Raw genomic sequence first — 20000 nt, 5'->3', positions numbered from 1 at the left:
CTTGGAGTCCTAGTGGACAACCATTTAAATAGGAGCCAGCCGTGTGCAGCAGCCAACACAGTCCTAGGCTGCATCAACAGAGGGATAGAATCAAGATCACGTGAAGTGTTGATATCACTTTATAAGGTCTTGGTAAGGCCACACTTGGAATACTGCATTCAGCTTTGGTTGCCACAATGTAGAAAAGATGTGGAGACTCTAGAAAGAGTGCAGAGAAGAGCAAGAAAGATGATTAGGGGACTGGAGACTAAAATATATGAAGAACGGTTGCAGGAACTGGGTATGTCTAGTTTAATAGAAAGAAGGACTAGGGGAGACATGATAGGAGTCTTCCAATATCTCAGGGGTTGCCACAAAGAAGAGGGAGTCAAACTATTTTCCAAGGCACCTGAGGGTAGAACAAGAAGCAATGGGTGGAAATTAATCAAGGAGAGAAGCAACCTAGAACTAGGGAGAAATTTCCTGACAGTTAGAACAATTAATCAGTGGAACAGAAATTGCCTCCAGAAGTTGTGAATGCCCCAACACTGGAAGTCTTTCAGAAGATGTTGGATAGCCATTTGTCTGAAACGGTATAGGGTTTCCTGTCTAGGCAGGGGGTTGGACTAGAAGACCTCCAAGGTCCCTTCCAACTCTGCTATTGTATCGTATTGTACTGAAATATTGCCAATGGCATATAGCAAATAGGATGTGAGGGAAACAGATTAATATTACTAATTGTGGAAATTAACTAAGTGAAATGTTTATTATGCAAAATTAAATTTGAGGATACATGTTATCTATAGTAACACAGAAAAATAGATGGAAATGAAATGTCAAATTCAATTAACTTGGAGGGGCAAATAATGATATTGTTTATATATTAAGAAGAAATTAAACTTAAGTTGGAAAACTTGGAAAGAAAAGAAGGTGGGTGAAATTTGAAATGGAAATATGACGTAAAATGAACTACGCTTAAGAGAAGATGTTAAGGGGGGAGGGAGCCAAGCAACACTTTGATTGTAAAAGACGTTAAAATATGCAACAAAAAATAAAAATAAAACTTTTGTTTCAAAAAATTAAAAGAATAAAGCAGAGTTCCAGAAGTTTATGTGCCATCCTGATCCGATCTACATCAATGATTCTAGATGAAACTACCCTGATTTCTTACTAGCTAATTGAAATGTTAAGTCCTTGTCAAGGAAGGCATATTTAAAGATCTATCTGCCATGAGAAGAGATCGATTTAATCAAATACCTAATGAAAAATTAACCTACTTAAATTCCAATCAAGTCATTTTTTTTCTTCCTAATGAGCTTCTATAACATTAGATAATTAGTCACTGGCTGGGGCTCACTAGATTATTTTTAAACTTGGATCAATTAGAGCATGATATTTCTTCGCTTTGAAGGAGCTCGTGCAATGATGAAGAGTGGATTAGAAGCAGAGAGGCAGAAAGACATATGGAAATCGATAGGGATCAGATTGTGCCTGCATCATAATGTGATTTTTCTTGGGTTTGGTACAGCATATACTCAACCAAGCCACTGTGGTTTGCAACCCAGAATTTATGGCTTAAGTTGAATAAACTCACCTTTTGGGGTTGACTTAGTAAACCATAAAATAACCCAGATTAGTGCGAGAGAGTGCTGGAGGGATAAAGAGCTTGAAAGAACATTTGGAAGTTTGGTGCTAGGCACGTTGAATGCCGTGAGAATCTTACATGCAGAAAAATGGATTGTGGAAATGGATTCATTCCCGCGATGGAAGAATGGACAGGAGAGGTGACGGGAGATGGCAAAATTGACTGCGTTTAATTGAAGATAAGAATGTATCTAATTTTGTTGCCATTTTGGAAACCACTTCTGCTCAAAAAAAATTTAAAAAAATTGAAGTTTTTAATTTGTGATGATTACAATGACTTTGTTGCTGTAGAAATGGCTTAAAACAGGGTCCACAAACTTGGCAACGTTAAGACTTGTGGACTTCAATTCCCAGAATTCTCTAGCCAGCTGGCTGGAGAATTCTGGGAGTTGAAGCCCACAAGTCTTAACGTTGCCAACTTTGAAGACCTCTGGCTTAAAATATTGAGAAGTGCAAAACAAAAAGTTGAGATTGTAACTTTTTTTGTCTGTACTGTACTGCACTGAAAAAAGTCGGATTTTTTTTTTGCTCTTTTTTCCTCTTCCTTTCTTTCTGCACTCTTACTTCTTTAACTTTCCTAATTTTTGTTTTTCTTTGTATTTTATCTTATACTAAACTTTGAAAAAAAATGTTTAAGAAAGATTAGTGAGACAGGACAACAGGGAACAGTCCTTGGAGAACAATGCACTTTAAGAAGCTTCTTGAATGGAGCTTCAGCTTGGAGCTGAATAAGCTTCTTGGATGAGAAGCAAAACGCCTTCAAAGAAAAACCAAAAAGCCCTGTTGCTTCTTGAAAAAGCACCTTTGGGACAACCATGACCAGGATGGTTGTGAATTTCCATAGATATTTAGTGATCCTTTAGGAAAGTTTCATAAAGTCATCAGTTGTGCAGAATATAAGTTGTATTCTGGAGTTTCTACTGCATGACCTTGCTTGTGACCCATTTACTATCTAGAACATTCCTCTTCTGAAACTTGTGTTAAGAGAAGCAGAATTTGCAGATGAGAACTACAACATCCTTTAAGGTAGATCAAATCTTGATTTGCCAACAAAAATGCCATTAAAGCCATGACAATTGGTGGTGGCACAAAACTGAGAAGTTATGAATGCATAGACCAATATGAAGAAGACCCCTGGTCAACTTTGTAGACCCAGTCCCAGTTAAAGCTTACAAACCGAACAATCACCTCCTGTAATTAAATAGATAATATTTTTTCCCATTTTAAATGTATCTGCCTAAAATACTTTAATATCCGACATAATTCAGATAGGGATTTGATTGTGGTGCACCTGTTCAATTCTCACAGGAAATTAATCTATGAATTATAAATATTGCTATTCTATTCCATTTCAGTTTTGGGCTCCAGGGATGGCTGAACATAATAGGATCATGTTTGGGACTGAACAAGTAGCCAGAGAAATAGTAATAGAGGTTTTTGCTCTGATTCGATTTGGAGACTATTTCATGCCTTTTGGAGATCAGTAGGGTTTACCTGAGTCATGTATGGCCATCAGGAAGAGGTCCTAAGTGCCCCATTGACACAACATGGGAAAGAATAAAGAAATACACAATTGTTGTGGCCTGTCAGCAGCTGAATCAGAGGAGGAGGAGGAGGAGGAGGCGTGGGAGTTGGGGTCAGCATCAAGGCAACCTGAGAGCTCTAAGGGAGAAGAGGGAATGGAGTTGGCAGAGAGAGAGAGAGAGAGAAGAGGAGAGAGAGAGAGAGAGAGAGGTGGAGCCTGGGCCATCCATCAGCCCTCAGATGGAGAGTCAACAGCCCCCAGTTCTGGAGGTGGCTGATGTGGAAGAGGAGGAACAGCTGAGTCCAGTGCTGGATGCATAGATGAGCAGAAGGCAGAGGAGAGGAGAGCAAAGGAAATCTATGGGCCGGTCCTTGGGATGGAAGAGCCATCACTGCTAGCGAAGCCCCACCTGAGCTCTGGGGATCAAATGCAGGAGGTGGAGATGAATAGGTGTGGCAGAAAACTATTCATCTCCCAGACGGACGGACTTGTTAGCCTACAAGGGAAACTTTTTGCCGTGGCTGCCGGCATTCCTAATAAAGGAATCTTTTGAGTTCACGTCAGAGTGCTTGGTGTCTTTGGGCATCTGGGTCAGAAAAATAACCTCTAAACCAGTGTTTCTCCATCTTGGGAGCTTGAAGAAGTATGTAGTTCAACTCCCAGAATTCAACAACCAACTGTTGTTGCCAAGGTTGAGAAACTCTGCTCTGCGCTGCGTGTAAAAACATCTCCCTTGTCTCCAACCTTGTGAACATTTAAAATGACAAAAGCGAAACGCTCTCTACAATGTTGACAGTGCAGGATTTTTTTAAAAAAAAAACCAGTAATAAAAACAAACTGCCTGCCTTAGGATTATAAACAGCCTTCAAAAGCCCATGAGTGACAATACCTTCCTTGCGAACTAATGCTGCCTACGTGGGGCACTGCCAAAGTCAGCAGTACACCTTGGAAAGACAATTCTCTATTCAAGAAAGAAAGAAAAATAAGTCGGCATAAATTTTGTGCTTCACAAAAGATTAGTGAGCATGCTCGCACACACAAATACACGCCGAAAGACACACACGTCCCAATTGAACCAATACTCTTCTTCGCTTTTTGCAGTGTTGTATATCTCAGGGGCTTAGACACTGAGATCTTCGATCGGAAGGGTCGGCAGTTCGGCGGTTCGAATCCCTAGCGCCACGTAATGGAGTGAGCTCCAGTTACTTGTCCCAGCTTCTGCCAAGCACGTAAAAAATGCAAGTAGAAAAATAGGGACCATCTTTGGTGGGAAGGTAACAGCGTTCCGTGCGCCTTCGGCATTGAGTCATGCCGGCCACATGACCACGGAGACGTCTTCGGGCAGCGCTGGCTCTTCGGCTTTGAAACGGAGATGAGCACCGCCCCCTAGAGTCGGGAATGACTAGCACATTGGTGCAAGGGGAACCTTTACCTTTATATCTCTTGCACGCATTTTGGTTTTTCTGAATTTCTGCCTATAGATGAGGGAACTACAACTATCCTCGACTTACAAATAATTTGTTCAATGACCATTTGACGTTACAAAGGCACAGGAAAAAAAAGTCACTTATGATTGTTTCCCGTGCTAGCAACTGTTACAACATCTTCAGGGTCACCTGATCAAAATTCAGATGCTTGGAAACTGGCATGTACTTATGACGGTTGCAGTGTGCCAGGGGTCATGGAATCAATGTTTGCAATCTTCTGTCAAACGAAGTCAATGGTGAAGCCAGATTCACTTAAAAATCACTTTAGTTAACAACTGCAGTGATTGATTTAAGAACCGAGGCAAGAAAGGTTGTTAAATAGGGCAAAACTCACTTAACAACTGTCTTGCTAAGAACAGAACGTTTGGGCTCAATTGTCAAGGACTACCTCTATTCAGAAGTAAATCCATGTATCTTTCTGGATTCTTGGTGGGGGCTGACACCAAGAGAGAATCAGGAGAACCTCTAGATGGGAAATAACAAGAGAATAACAAAGTTGGAAGGGACCTTGGAGATCTTCTAGTCCAACCCCTGCAAAAGCAGGAGACACCATACCATTCTAGACAAATGGCTCTCTAGTTTCTTCTCAAAAGCCTCCAGTGATGGAGCACCCACAACATCTGGAGGCAAGTTGTTCCACTGATTAATTGTTCTCACTGTCAGGAAATTTCTCCTCAGTTCTAAGTTGCTTCTCTCCTTGATTAGTTTCCACCCATTGCTTCTTGTCCTGCCCTCAGGTGCCTTGGAGAATAGTTTGACTCCCTCTTCTTTGTGGCAACCCCTGAGATATTGGAAAACTGCTATCATGTCTCCCCTAGTCCTCCTTTTCATTAAGATTATTAAAAAACCTGCAAGAGATTCAAAAGAGCAGTCCAGTGTAGCTGACATCAAATGTTATTTGATAACCTTGGCTTGAATGAATATACTTTCTTTGGCCTCCATTGATTAGCTGGCATATTTTATTGAATTCCTGGCTCGGGCACCAACTGTGAGAAAAGAGGTTGTCTCATCCTTACACAAACTCTGTTCCTGTTTCTAAAATTCCTCTTGCCCAGCCAGTGTTCCAATATTTGAGGGGCTACTACAAAGAAGAAGGGGATCAACCTATTTTCCAAAGCACCAGAAGGCCAGAGAAGAGACAATGGATGGAAGCTAATCAAGGAGAGAAGCAACTTGGAATTAAGGAGAAACTTCCTAATAGTGAGGACAATCAACCAGTGGAACAGCTTTGCCTTCAGAAGTTGTGGGTACCCCATGATTGGAGGTTTTCAAGAAGAGATTGGGCAGCCACTTGTCCGAAATTATAGGGCAGCGATGGCGGAGGGAGTGCATGCTTTGCGGGTGTGTTGGGGCCACAACTTAGAAGAGGAGCTGCCAAGGGGGCATGCACACACAAAATTAACTTCCAGTTTCTGGCACACACATGTGCACCAGCCAGCTAGTCTTCCGGTAACTGGCGTGCATGCGTGCACAACGATCAGCTGGCCAGAGCACATGTTCACGCTGGAAAACAGAAGACCAGCTCTTCCAGTTTCTGGCACTGCTACACACACACAAAGGCCAGCTGATGATCACACACGCATGCACGCCCGAAACCCGGAAGAGGAATGGGCAATGCCACGCGTGTCAGTCGACATGGCTTCATGCGTGCCACTCCGGGCACGTGTCCCATAGGTTTGCCATCACGAGGATAGGGTCTCTTGCTTGAGCAGGGGGATGGACTAAAAGACCTCAAAGGTCCCATTCCAACTCTGTTATTCCCGTTTGTCTGTTATCAGAATACAAGATACTTTTGTTTCTCCACTCCTATTGTTTTGGGACAGTGGAAACTGACTCTTGGCTGTATCTACGTCCCGTAGTTTGCATTTGGGCTGTATTAAGACCGAAGCAGGCAAGAATTAACCTCCCTTGGGAAGAGCTGACACAACTGTGGTTGTGCTGTGGGAGAACTGACAAATTATCTGGCTTAGAACAGGCGGTGATCAGAATTTCACTTGCCTCAATTCATTCCCCCAGTAATTGACAAATCAGCGCCACGATAAATTGATTGCCAAGCACTGCAAACGTATTGAGAATAGGATTCCAAGAATCTTCAGCGAGCTTGGCTGAGTAGCAATGCCTAAACTTTAGGAAGATGACAAGCAAGCCAAAGCTGCTGTAAACATGCCACTTACATCTCATCGTTCAATTCTGACATCTGATGAAGCTTGTAATCATCCTCCGTTAAGGTTAGAGCCAAAAATTATGTCGTTCGCTTTTTAAAAAAGAAATACAAAGACAATCCCACGTCAGTTGGCACTTACAGGAAGTTCTCGACATACAGCCGTTCATTTAGTGGAAAATTCAAAGCTCAGATGGCCCTGACAAAAGTTACTTTCGACTGTTGGTCAGATTTATGCAGCTTTGCAGCATCTTCGTGGTTCATGCGATCAACATTTTGACACCTGGCAACTGATTCACATTTATGACGGTCACAGTGCCCTGGGGTCATGTGATTCCCCCCTTTGCGACTTTGTGCCGAGCAAAGTCAATGGGGAAGCCAGATTCACTTAACGGCCACGTCCTTAATACTAACTGCACTGATTCACTGAAAGAGCGTGGCAGGAAAGGTCGTAAAATGGAACAAAATTCATTTAACAAACAATTGTGGTGATCAGTGGCGTAGCGTGGGGGGTGCAGGGGGTGCCGGCCGCACCGGGCGCAACATCTGGGGGGGGGCGCCCTGACTCGCCCCGCGCCGCCCTTTGCCGGACTGTGGCCGCCTCTTTCCGCGCCCGGCTTGGCCCGCAAACTAAGCTTCCCGGCCCTGGCACGCCCAGGCCCCTCCTGCGCACCGCCTACCTCCCAGCGGAGCCGCCAAGACCCGCCGCGCCGCCCCCGCGGGAGCCGAAGGAGAGCGGCGCTGCGCTCCATCTGCCCGCGGCTGCAACGCCACCGCGTCCTCCCGCTCCGCCTGGAGCGCCCCGGGGAGCCGGCGCCTTCCCGAAGCCCCCGGTGCGCCTCCCACCCCCGCGGCACCTGCTTCCCTTCAGTCGAACCTTTTCCCGCTGCCCTGTCGAGCTCCTCCTCGGGAGGAAGGCAGGAGGCCAGCATGGAGAGCCTCACTTGACTGATGCCGACCCAGGGGCAGCTGCAGTCGGGCTGCCCTCGGGTTAGGGGGCACAAATTACTTGCCCCGGGTGCTGACAACCCACGCTATGCCACTGGTGGTGATAAATCAAAGAGTATCTGAACTGAACCCAGGATACGACGATATGTTTATCAGTATATTTTACTGAATGTTGTAATGTAACCCAAACACATAAATAAAGATATCGTTCTAAGGGGAACACAAAGAAGTACAGCTGTGGAAGAGAAATATTGCCCCTCCCCGAGGGCATACATTAAGGCAAGGGCATATCGATCATTTGCTAAATGCATATCGTAAGAGAAAAATATGTGCACAAAAACACATTTTTATGCACGTCTTTAAAAATTGTGCTTAAGGTTGGAAATGAAGAAAACGGAGAGAAGGCAAATTTGGTAGATAGGTCTGTCTCTATGGCTACAATAACTCATGTTCTTTTATTAAAATAATTTAGGTTGGCCTCAAGAGGAATGAGAAGACTGTTTTTCATATTGAGTCTTAATTGCCCTTTTAAAAATATTTCTAATAATAACGGTGGTATATTTTTGAAGAGAATGCCTGGAAAAGAATACTGAATTCTAAGTTCCCTTCACAAAGGATCTATCTAATGGCTTTTGAAAATTCGTCATTTTTGGGCTGAGCTCGTACGCTGTGCTTAAAGCAGATTTTGCTTGAACTACAATTGGATCAGTTCGTATAATACATTAAGCCCTAAACCGTAAATTCCATGCTACCAATAAGTGCTTTCACAGAATCGTTCTGGGAATGGAGAGAAGAAAATGGACCATACAAAAGAGTGGGACTTATTTCTAACTTAAATCAATGCCAAAACATCCCAAAGATGTTTCAACCACATGAGCAATATATCTTTTCAAGGTTTTTTTTCCTGAGAATCCAATCGTTTTCAAAACATAAAAGCTATTTCTAAGGTTGATCTATCATGTCTTTTAATAGACATTAAAAACATGCAGCTTCTTCCTATTTAAATTTTTGGCCTTGATGGACGTATGGAACCATTTTTCATGTAAAGGTCATTTTGAATTGGAACACCACAGTTAGATGAAAGAGTCCATGTTTTTCAGACCTGTGCCTTTTTTAAATAAATGACTAAGAATCAAAAAATGAAGGTGCAGAGTTTTTCAACCACAGCAACTTAAAGATGTGTGGGCTTCAATTCCCAGAAATTCATACTAGCTGAAGAATTTGGGGAGTTGAAGTTCATCCAACTTTAAGTTGCCAAGGTTGTGAAACACGACTGTTAATTTAAAAAAAAAAGGCTTCATTTGTTTCGTTTTTTTAATTCCTCAGCTTTTCATGGAAGCCAGTTGGAAAAATCCTAGGCTGGAGGAGCTCTTTCTTAGCCTCTCATATAGAAGATATAATAATAGGGCTGAAAGGGACCTTGGAGGTCTTCCAATCCAACCCCCTGCTCAATATGCCCTGTAGAAGAGTCTAATTCAACAATGGGCATAAATTGTCCGTAGATTGTCTGGACTTGCATGATTTTGAACTTGTAAAGCGATTTAGAGCTGACTCTGTAAAACGTATGAGAGGGAGAGAGGGAGGAGGGAAGGAGGAAAATAGAAGAAGGGAGGATGGGAAGAAAAACCAAAGAGGGAGGGAGGGATGGTAGAAGAAAAGAAAGAAGGAAGGAAGGAGGGAGGGAGGGAGGGAGGGAGGGAGGGAGGAGAATAGAAGGGTGGGAGGAGAGACAAAAGAGGAAGGAAGGAAGGAAGGAAGGAAGGAAGGAAGGAAGGAAGGAAGGAAGGAAGGAAGGAGGGAGGGAGCCATGGGGAGGATTTGGATTAATTTGGTGTAAGATAGAAAGAAGTGACACTCTCTTCTCCAACTCTTCCCTTAACAGCTTGTTCCTTCCTCCCTCCCTCCCTTAATTTCTCTCTCATACTTTTTCACAAGATCAGCTTTAAATTCCTCAAAGATCTGAAGGCCAAGAAGCTAAAGGAACTTGGTGGGAAGGAAGGACAGGCTGAAACGCTGCCAAATCTGAAAACGCTTACAGATACCAAGTTTTGTAATCGATTCGTAGCCCTCTTCACCCCTTTCCCACCCCATAACCAGCTCTGCCTACTCCAGAGATAATTCTGGGATCACAAAATATGCACTGAGAATATGGATGTGAACTGACAGTCCCTTGTTTAACACAGTGTGCACTCAGCTTAGGCAACCTCTTACAGTTAAGGAAAATATGATTTAGCCTGAAGTATGACAATAGCTGATTTGTTCCTGGCTATTTTTAAGCCTTTGAGTTCATTAGCAATATGGGTATTTGAGGGGGTGTGTGTGTGTTGCTTCATTGCACAGCTGCTTAAAATCAGCTCCAGGCAGATTTTGTCGATTGTCACATGCTGGGAACCACCGCACACCTTCAATTTGGCCAGGTGTGCAGTCGATGGGCAGCAGGTTTGTTCCTTTCAGGTTCTGCTAAGAACTGGCCCACTTGTGCGTTGCATTTCTAATTCTAGCAAAATTAATAGAATCGCTCATCTCTATTTCCAGGATAATTTGCAAGTACCAAAATAGACTTGCTCAAAAAAAAAAAACCTGGTGGAGATTTTGTAGATACATAAATCAACATTCCTAGCCTCAGCATAATGGGAATTACAATAATTACTTTTAGTTTACATTTTTGTTTTCAGAATGTTGGATCTTAATCCTCTTCTAGATTAAAAAAAAAAACCCAAAGCACCTACCTTATTATGTGTATTTGATTTGTTAATTAAAATACCTAAGGCTTTTACAGGGCAGCTTTAGGGATCAGGGGCCATAAGCAATTCTGGCTTTCTTGCGATATGTAGGCTTAAGTTATTATGTATAACTCCCTGTTATCTTGTGGATACATGCAGATTGGAAGATGCTCTTATTAATAGGAAACTGATGAAGAATAGCATTTGCAATACTAGTAGAAGAGGATGCCAATAAGGGAACCTTATGATGGTACCGTGACAACCAAAATATCTACGGATACTTTTGGTGAGAAGCAAAAAATCTACGGATACTTTTGGTGAGAAGCAAAATATCTACGGATACTTTTGGTGAGAAGCAAAATATCTACGGATACTTTTGGTGAGAAGCAAAATATCTACGGATACTTTTGGTGAGAAGCAAAATATCTACGGATACTTTTGGTGAGAAGCAAAATATCTACGGATACTTTTGGTGAGAAGCAAAATATCTACAGATAGTTTTGATGAGAAGCAAAATATCTATGGATACTTTTGGTGAGAAGCAAAATACCTACGGATACTTTTGGTGAGAAGCGAAATATCTTCGGATACTTTTGGTGAGAAGCGAAATATCTTCGGATACTTTTGGTGAGAAGCAAAATATCTACGGATACTTTTGGTGAGAAGCAAAATATCTACGGATACTTTTGGTGAGAAGCAAAATATCTACAGATACTTTTGGTGAGAAGCAAAATATCTACGGATACTTTTGGTGAGAAGCAAAATATCTACGGATACATTTGGTGAGAAGCAAAAAATCTACAGATACATTTGGTAAGAAGCAAAAAATCAACGGATACTTTTGGTGAGAAACAAAATATCTACGGATACTTTTGGTGAGAAGCAAAAAATCTACGGATACTTTTGGTGAGAAGCAAAATATCTACGGATACTTTTGGTGAGAAGCAAAATATCTACGGATACTTTTGGTGAGAAGCAAAATATCTACGGATACTTTTGGTGAGAAGCAAAATATCTACGGATACTTTTGGTGAGAAGCAAAATATCTACGGATACTTTTGGTGAGAAGCAAAATATCTACAGATAGTTTTGATGAGAAGCAAAATATCTATGGATACTTTTGGTGAGAAGCAAAATACCTACGGATACTTTTGGTGAGAAGCGAAATATCTTCGGATACTTTTGGTGAGAAGCGAAATATCTTCGGATACTTTTGGTGAGAAGCAAAATATCTACGGATACTTTTGGTGAGAAGCAAAATATCTACGGATACTTTTGGTGAGAAGCAAAATATCTACAGATACTTTTGGTGAGAAGCAAAATATCTACGGATACTTTTGGTGAGAAGCAAAATATCTACGGATACTTTTGGTGAGAAGCAAAATATCTACGGATACTTTTGGTGAGAAGCAAAATATCTACGGATACATTTGGTGAGAAGCAAAAAATCTACAGATACATTTGGTAAGAAGCAAAAAATCAACGGATACTTTTGGTGAGAAACAAAATATCTACAGATACTTTTGGTGAGAAGCAAAATATCTATGGATACTTTTGGTGAGAAGCAAAATATCTACGGATACTTTTGGTGAGAAGCGAAATATCTTCGGATACTTTTGGTGAGAAGCAAAATATCTACAGATACTTTTGGTGAGAAGCAAAATATCTACGGATACTTTTGGTGAGAAGCAAAATATCTACGGATACATTTGGTGAGAAGCAAAAAATCTACGGATACATTTGGTAAGAAGCAAAAAATCAACGGATACTTTTGGTGAGAAACAAATTATCTACAGATACTTTTGGTGAGAAGCAAAATATCTACGGATACTTTTGGTGAGGAGCAAAATATCTACGGATACTTTTGATGAGAAGCAAAATATCTATGGATACTTTTGTTGAGAAGCGAAATATCTACGGATACTTTTGGTGAGAAGCAAAATATCTACAGATACTTTTGGTGAGAAGCAAAATATCTACGGATACTTTTGGTGGTGCCCACCACAAATGCTTAAGAATGGTTTTAAGCCCTGCATATCAACACAGGGATATCTTCAGATCAATGAATTGTACTTTGTACTGGGATACATCTAGAAAAAAAGGAAAGATAAATTGGGAAAGGTAGGTGGCATCCAGACCAGGAGTGGGCAACTGTGGCTCCTTTATTTACCTGTGGACTTCAACTCCCAGAATTCCTGAGCCAGCTGTTGGAACTTTGGAGCAGGTCTTAAATACCTTCTGAAGGGTCCATCATAACTTTGAATGGCTGCTAAATGATGATTGGAGGTCTAGAGCTACTTTTCTCCCCTCCTACAGCATCACTTTTGTGAGATGTCCATGACAGAATTGACACCATCAAGGTTGAGTCAACTATACTTCTAGAAGGAGGTTATTTCGTTAAATGGGGGCCATCAACAAGGAACTGAGTCATCCGGCCCATGCACCAAGAATCTCACAACTATTGTGCGCAAACATTATGGTGGGAACCATGAAAACTATCTGTAGATATTTTGATCATCACCAAAAGTGTCTGGCAAAATGTAATTGTAGGTCCCATCACCCATCTCCAGCTAGAAAATCTGTTTGAGCAGAGTCAAATTTGCATGATCAAACAAATATGGCAAATCTAGACAACATACTAAAAAGCAGAGACTTCACACTGCCAACAAAAGTGTGCATAGTCAAGGCTATGGTTTTCCCCAATTGCAATGTATGGCTGTGAAAGTTGGACCATAAGGAAGGCTGAGCACCAAAGAATGGAGGCCTTTGAACTCTGGTGCTGGAGAAGACTCCTGCGAGTCCCTTGGACTGCAAGGCCATCCAACCGGTCAGTCCTAGAGGGAGATCAACCCTGGCTGCTCTTTAGAAGGCCAGATCCTGAAGAGGAAACTGAAAGACTTTGGCCACCTGATGAGAAGGAAGGACTCCCTGGAGAAGAGCCTCATGCTGGGAACGAAGGAGGGGCAAAAGAAGAAGGGGAGAGACATCACCCTGCCAATCAAAAGTGCGTCTAGTCAAGGCGATGGTTTTCCCAGTTGCAACGGATGGCTGTGAAGGTTGGACCCTAAGGAAGGCTGAGCACCAAAGAATGGAGGCCTTTGAACTCTGGTGCTGGAGAAGACGCCTGCATTGAGTTCCTTGGACTGCAAGGCCATCCAACCGGTCAGTCCTAGAGGAGATCAACCCTGACTGCTCTTTAGAAGGCCAGATCCTGAAGAGGAAACTCAAATACTTTGGCCACCTAATGAGAAGGAAGGACTCCCTGGAGAAGGAGCCTCATGCTGGGAACGACGGAGGGCAAAAGAAGAAGGGGACGACAGAGAATGAAGTGGCTGGATGGAGTCACTGAAGCAGTGAGCTTGAGCTTAAATGGACTCCAGGGGATGGTAGATGACAGGAAGGCCTGGAGAAACATTGTCCATGGGGTCGCAATGGGTCGGACACAACTTCGCAACTAACAACAACAAATGATCAAACTTTCAACCTTTTCAGCAGTGGCTCTTAAGCAGTAACGTTTATCAAGGATTAATGCATTATATGGCTAACACATGGCTAACTCTGCAAAACTCATTTTAATTTCAAGAAGCCCAACAATTGCAAACTGAAGCCGTTAAAGAATAGGTTGTGAATCCCCTGGAGACTGGGTTTCAAGCGTTAACTTTCTCCTGTGTTCCTGCAAATTTGCCAAGCACAACAAGTAAAAAACCTCTTCAGCGCCTGGCAGTGTTTTCGCACTTCACCCTTTGATTGGTTAATGGAGCCCTAATTTGCTGGTGCAAATTGTCATTTTAGAAGTCACCAAGGTGGAACAGCATGATGTGTCAATGACCCCTGGATTGTTTACTCATTTATGGTTCAATGTACCTGCCCTGCCTTTCTGTCTCTCCCAGCACTCCAGGCAGTTTATGGCCCTCGTTAAAAAATGCCTAGTTTAAAACCCAAACCAAAATCCATACCATTAAAACTCAAACGGAGATCAACATCAGTCATTAAAATAGGCAATAACAAAAACACTTGGCAAAAGAGATATAATATTTTTACGATCTTGTTAAATAACCTGAGAGTGGAAAACAAACACACCTGCCTAGGAATTATGTTCTATAAAACTTAGAAAACTGAGAGGAGTTTTTTTTTTAATAGATTAACAGAGTTGGAAGGGACCTTATAGGTCATCTAGTCCAACCCCCCCCTCCGCTATAGGTATAGAAGTCCCTGCGGATTTTATTCCTCTAATAGTTGCCAATTGTACGGGCCGCTGCTCTTCTCTGTTTCAAGACCATTCAGCCAGCGCTGTCCGAAAACACTTCTGTGGCCATGTGACCAGCGCGATGTCATGGAGGGCTGTTTCTTCTCGACCGAAGTGGTACCTATTTATCTACTCGCATTTGCATGCTTTCAAACTGCTAGGTGGAAAGGAGCTGGGATGAGGAGAGGAGAGGAGCTCACCCCATCACATGGCACTCGGGTCTCAAACCTGGACTGCTGGCTTTTCAATTGACAACCCCAGCGTCTTAACCGCTGAGCCACCGTGCCACCCCTTAATCTTCTTAAATAACCTCAGATTGGAAAACAAACACACCTGCCTAGGAATTATGTTGTTCAGCCTTAGAAACCCAGGGAAAATCTATTTCCTGTTGACCTGCTCAACTTTTTCACCACTGATAAAAATAACTGGGCAGATATGTGATGGGAGAAAAAAAAATCACCAGTATAATTAGTCTCTAGTCCAATTGGAGTTCTAAAGTTGTGTCTCCTGGGCCATTGGCAAATCTTTGAATGCAGGTAGCACTAAGTTTGTGATCATACTCTCTTGCTACCTCCATACAGCGGTGAATTCAAATAGAACAGTCGTCCTTAACTTATAGCCATTCATTTAGTGATCAAAAAGCTATTTTACCCAGCTCTGTACACAGACAATACAGATTATCAATAGCAGTCCCTATCAAGTAGGATAACCCCCCAAAAACCACAAACAAATAAACAAAAAAGTATAGGAGCATATAGGAGAAGAGCACAAAGCTAGGGAGGCGGGGTTAAGCGTGTCATCAGCTTAGAATCATTATGTTCCCGCAAGTAGTTCAACTCCAATACTTCTTCAATTCCACTGATCCTTATCTAGCACCAATTTAGTATGAAACTTTAATTGATGACTTTAATGCCAGGCGCAAAGTATCGTTCAGGACTATATCTTACATTACAGTTCAAATGATTTATTGCTCAAGCCTATAACAAGATTCTAGTCAACTAAAGTTCTCCTGTTGATGTAGCTGGGAATGGATGGTGAATTTTTCAAACTTGGCAATTTTAAGAGGTGTTGGCTGGGAAATTTTGGGACTTGAAGTTAAGGTTGCCAAGTTAAAAAAATCACTACTCTAAATAATTCAAAGCAGACAGTTTCTAAGAAACCCAGATAAGGAAAAGCAACCATTGCATAAATGCAAATAAGAAACTTCCTCTCTTTTCTTTACATTTACGAATAAATCACAGCTGCGTCCGTGGTTGCATAATTGGAAAGCTGTATATTTCCTTTGGCAAAATGTCTTCAACTACATGTGGTTGCTGTCACAACATGTTCACAGTCTTTTTTCATTTCTTTCTTCTGGGGCTGTTAGGACTGACAACATCGAATTTCAACGCTCTAAACTGCTAATAACCTGCAGCTTAAATCTCCCTCTTTAATTATAATTGTGACAATACACAATTTATGCATGGTGGTGCAGTGGTTAGAATGCAGTATTGCAGGCTAAACTCTGCCCACTGCCAACAGTTCGATCCTGACCGACTCAAGGTTGACTCAGCCTTCCATCCTTCCGAGGTGGGTAAAATGAGGACCAAGATTGTTGGGGGCAAATAGGCTCACTCTGTAAACCGCTTAGAGAGTTACTGCGAAAGCAATATGAAACGGGATATAATAGAAGCCTAAGTACTATTGCTATTACCTGGGTAAACTACTGAGATACGCAGAGTTTAGTTTCTAATCCTGCATTTTTTTTCTTTTCTTTTTTGTGGGGGAGATGGCAAAACTATTTTAATCAAAGAGAAGAAATTATCTAGCTTTGTTTTCTACTTGGAAACCACTGCTGAATTTGAAAGTGCTCAAAACTAAAAAAAAAAAAAGATTTTGATTTTAGGTGTTGGGTGAATAGAACAATTTTGTAATTACAGAAATAGCTTGAAATGTTATGAAACGTAAAATGATATATTATTTTTGTATTTTACTGTACTGAATAAATTCAGCTTTTCATTCTCTGTCTGGGCACTTTTCTCCTTCCCTCTGTTCTTTAATTTTTTTTTCATATTTTTATCTTATAGTAAAACTTAATACAAAAATTGTGACCAAGAACAATAAAGCTGCATTGTTTCTACAGAAGTAAGCTAAAGGTTTACCCTGGCCAGTTGTGTCTGATTCGAGGGGGGAGGTGTTTGCTCCTCTCCATTTCCTAGCTGAGGAGGTCAGCATTGTCCGAAGACAATTTCCAGGCTTCCCAAGAGCAATGAAGCAAACTCCTGGTCCCGACGAAAAAACCCTTTTATTAATTGACTGTGAATTCTGCTCATTCACACCCAGCAAAGTCTTTCGAGGGAGGGTTTACAATCACAGATCTTATCTGGCTTGGAGAGCTGCCAGGTCGATATCTGCAAAACTTGGCAAAGAGTCTCGGAGAGTCACGAACCAATTAAGTGAACTAATTGTCTCCTGCAAACTCCACTCCCCTTTCGCTCCTCTTTTATTCCCTCTGGGAGGGGCCATTCATTGTTCACCTGTGGCCTGAAATATCTGAAATATCTTGGATGGGAAGCGAAATGGATAAGAAGAACCTTCTTAGATGAGAAGCAAAAAAAAAAAAAAAAAACCCAACCTCAGAAAGTCTAGTTGCCTCTTTAAAAAAGCACCTTTAGGATAGCATTGATGAAGTTACCTAGTTGGGTAATGAAATGTCTGCAAGAAAACAACCAAGCTCAGACCGCCTGTATACGTTTTCTTCCTTTTTTCACTTCATGTGCTTTTTAAAAATCTACAGCTGCCTCTCATCTTAGACTCGGAAGAATCTATCCATATTCTACAATCTCCCCGCCCGCCAAATTACTATCTAAGCAAGTTATACTCTACACAAATAAAGTGCAACTGCCAGGCTCAAACAAACAACATTTAGAATTATGTTCACACTCTCCCACTACATAAATTAAACAGCATAATATGGGTCCATTAGGAAGGAGGGTAGTTTTGGCTAATGCCGGGAGGTGAGTATACTGTGGTAATAAAGAGAGAGAGAGAGAGAGAGGGAGGGAGGGAGGGAGGGAGGGAGGGAGGGAGAGAGAGAGAGAGAGAGAGAGGAAGAGAGAGAGGAAGAGAGAGAGAACACACATATGCAACACAAGGAATGTTGGCTGCATTGGTTCCTTGTGTAACAATGAGAACTTTGGAAACTTCTCCTTCTTTGTTGTGAAAATCACCAAAATCACCCAACTTTTTTTCAATATAGGGATCTCCAGTAAGAAAAAAAAGGCTTTTATCTTTTCAACAATGCAATATCAAAAGGAAGGAAGGAAGGAAAAGAAAGAAAGAGAGGGAGGGAGGGAAGGAAAGAAAAGAAAGAAAGAAAGAAAGAAAGAAAGAAAGAAAGAAAGAGGGAGGGAGGGAAGGAAGGAAGGGAAAATGAGAGAGGGTGGAGGGAGGGAAGGAAGGAAAAGAAAGAAAGAAAGAGAGGGAGGGAGGGAAGGAAGGAAAAGAAAGGAGGGAAAGAAGGAAGGAAGGGAGGGAGGGAGGGAGGGAGGGAGGGAGGAAGGAAGGAAGGAAGGAAGGAAGGAAGGAAGGAAGGAAGGAAGGAAGGAATGAACGAACTCACCATTTTTGTCTGCTCGTCTGAAGATCTAGAAATAAAAAAGAGATATATTTATTATTTCATTATAGCTTGGTCACTACAGTTCAAACCAATGTTTGTTTTTGTATGGATTAATCCCACTAGTTGAATTCTTATACCATGGTAAACCCCAAATCCTAGTTTACATACTAGAATGCCTGGAGACCAAAACAGCCCACAAAGCCCTAATCAAACAAGGAAGAAAATATCTGGCTTTGCAGGAAGAGGAGGTCTTATTCCCACTTTGCTTTTAAACCATGATTGCATTAATCATAGCTTGTTGAACTAGCCAATTCAGTTGGATGCCATATTCTGCACCAAAATATAAATCACAATGGGAAAAAAAACTATAGTACAGTAGCTGGGAATATTCAACCTGATCCTCGTGGAAACCATCTCCACAGGACAAGGGGCCGCAGGAGAAAAGGACCCATTTCCTGGGCCCTTGCTGCTCTCTGAGCTTAGCTGTTTTCTTCCAGATGTTTCATTGTCCAAATTAGGTAGCATCATCAGTGCTAGAAGGGAATGGAGTTTGGGGGGGAGGAGCAGGAGGAGGAGGAGGAAGAGGAGGAGGAGGAAGAGAACTATGGGGTCCTTGATTCTCTCTAAATTTGGTTGTTTTCTTGCAGATGCTTCATTGTCCAAACTAACTAGGTAACATCATCAGTACTAGAAAAGAATGGTGTTGGGGGGGAGGAAAGGGGGAGTGGAGGAGGAGGAAGGAAGAGGGGGAGGGGGGAGGAGGAGGAGGAAGAGAACTATGGGGTCCTTGATTCTCTCTAAATTTGGTTGTTTTTTGGCAGATGCTTCATTGTCCAAACTAACTAGGTAACATCATCAGTGCTAGAAAAGAATGGAGTTGGGAGGGGGGAAGGAAAGGGGGAGTGGAGGAGGAGGAAGGAAGAGGGGGAGGGGGGAGGAGGAGGAGGAGGAGGAAGAGAACTATGGGGTCCTTGATGCTCTCTAAATTTGGTTGTTTTATTGCAGATGCTTCATTACCCAAACTGGGTAATATCATCAGTACTAGAAGGGAATGGAGGGTTTTTTTGGGGGGGAGGAGGATGAGGAGGAGAATTATGATTGATGTTTGGTTGTTTTCTTGCAGCTTGGTTATTTCCTTGCAGACTCTTCATTACCCAAACCAGATAACATCATCAGCCCATTGCAGTGCACTGATCATGGTACTAGACTGGGTAATGAAACGTCTACAAGAAAACAAAATTTAAAGAGCACCAAGAAGCATAGAATCTTAGGCCTTGGAGGTCTTCTCCAGTCCAACCCCCTTACCTAAGGCCTAAGGATGGTCTCCATACCATCCTGGACAAATGGGTGTCCAATAAACACCACTGAGCGCTAAGCCAGAGTCCCCTTCTTTTTTTAACTCGAGCTTTTGCTCTTCGCCATCCTCCTTTCCCATAATATTTAGCGGATGTTCCCATAGCAGACCCCCCAATGAACAGCCAGGGAAAAGGGGAAATCTGACCAAGATAACTGAATTGCACCGTTGAGGATCTGAAGCATGCAAGATATTTCTCAGTGTGTTGGGAAAAAATAGATCAGTGGAATAATGAACAAGACGAAGAAAGAAGAAGAAAAAGTGTTATCAAGGACCAAGCCTAGGGGAGATAGAAACACTGAGCCCAAGCCAAGGGTGAGCAAAGGCCAACAGAA

The 20000-nt window shown here is 42.1% G+C and overlaps 1 protein-coding gene across 3 annotated transcripts in view; it reads right to left on the bottom strand.

Moving 5' to 3' along the window:
• Positions 1-20000, bottom strand: part of NECAB2 (N-terminal EF-hand calcium binding protein 2) — a 213406-nt gene that overhangs the window by 152306 nt on the left and 41100 nt on the right. For all 3 annotated transcript variants that reach the window (XM_081963382.1, XM_081963381.1, XM_081963380.1), the window contains exon 2: positions 18315-18339. In XM_081963382.1, coding sequence (XP_081819508.1) covers positions 18315-18339 — 25 coding nt within the window. The remainder of the gene's footprint in view (positions 1-18314; positions 18340-20000) is intronic.

The sequence above is a fragment of the Natrix helvetica genome (genome assembly GCF_964273705.1).
Source record: "Natrix helvetica genome assembly, chromosome: 10".
Classification (NCBI taxonomy): domain Eukaryota; kingdom Metazoa; phylum Chordata; class Lepidosauria; order Squamata; family Natricidae; genus Natrix; species Natrix helvetica.
This window is presented reverse-complemented; position numbering and strand designations above follow the sequence as displayed.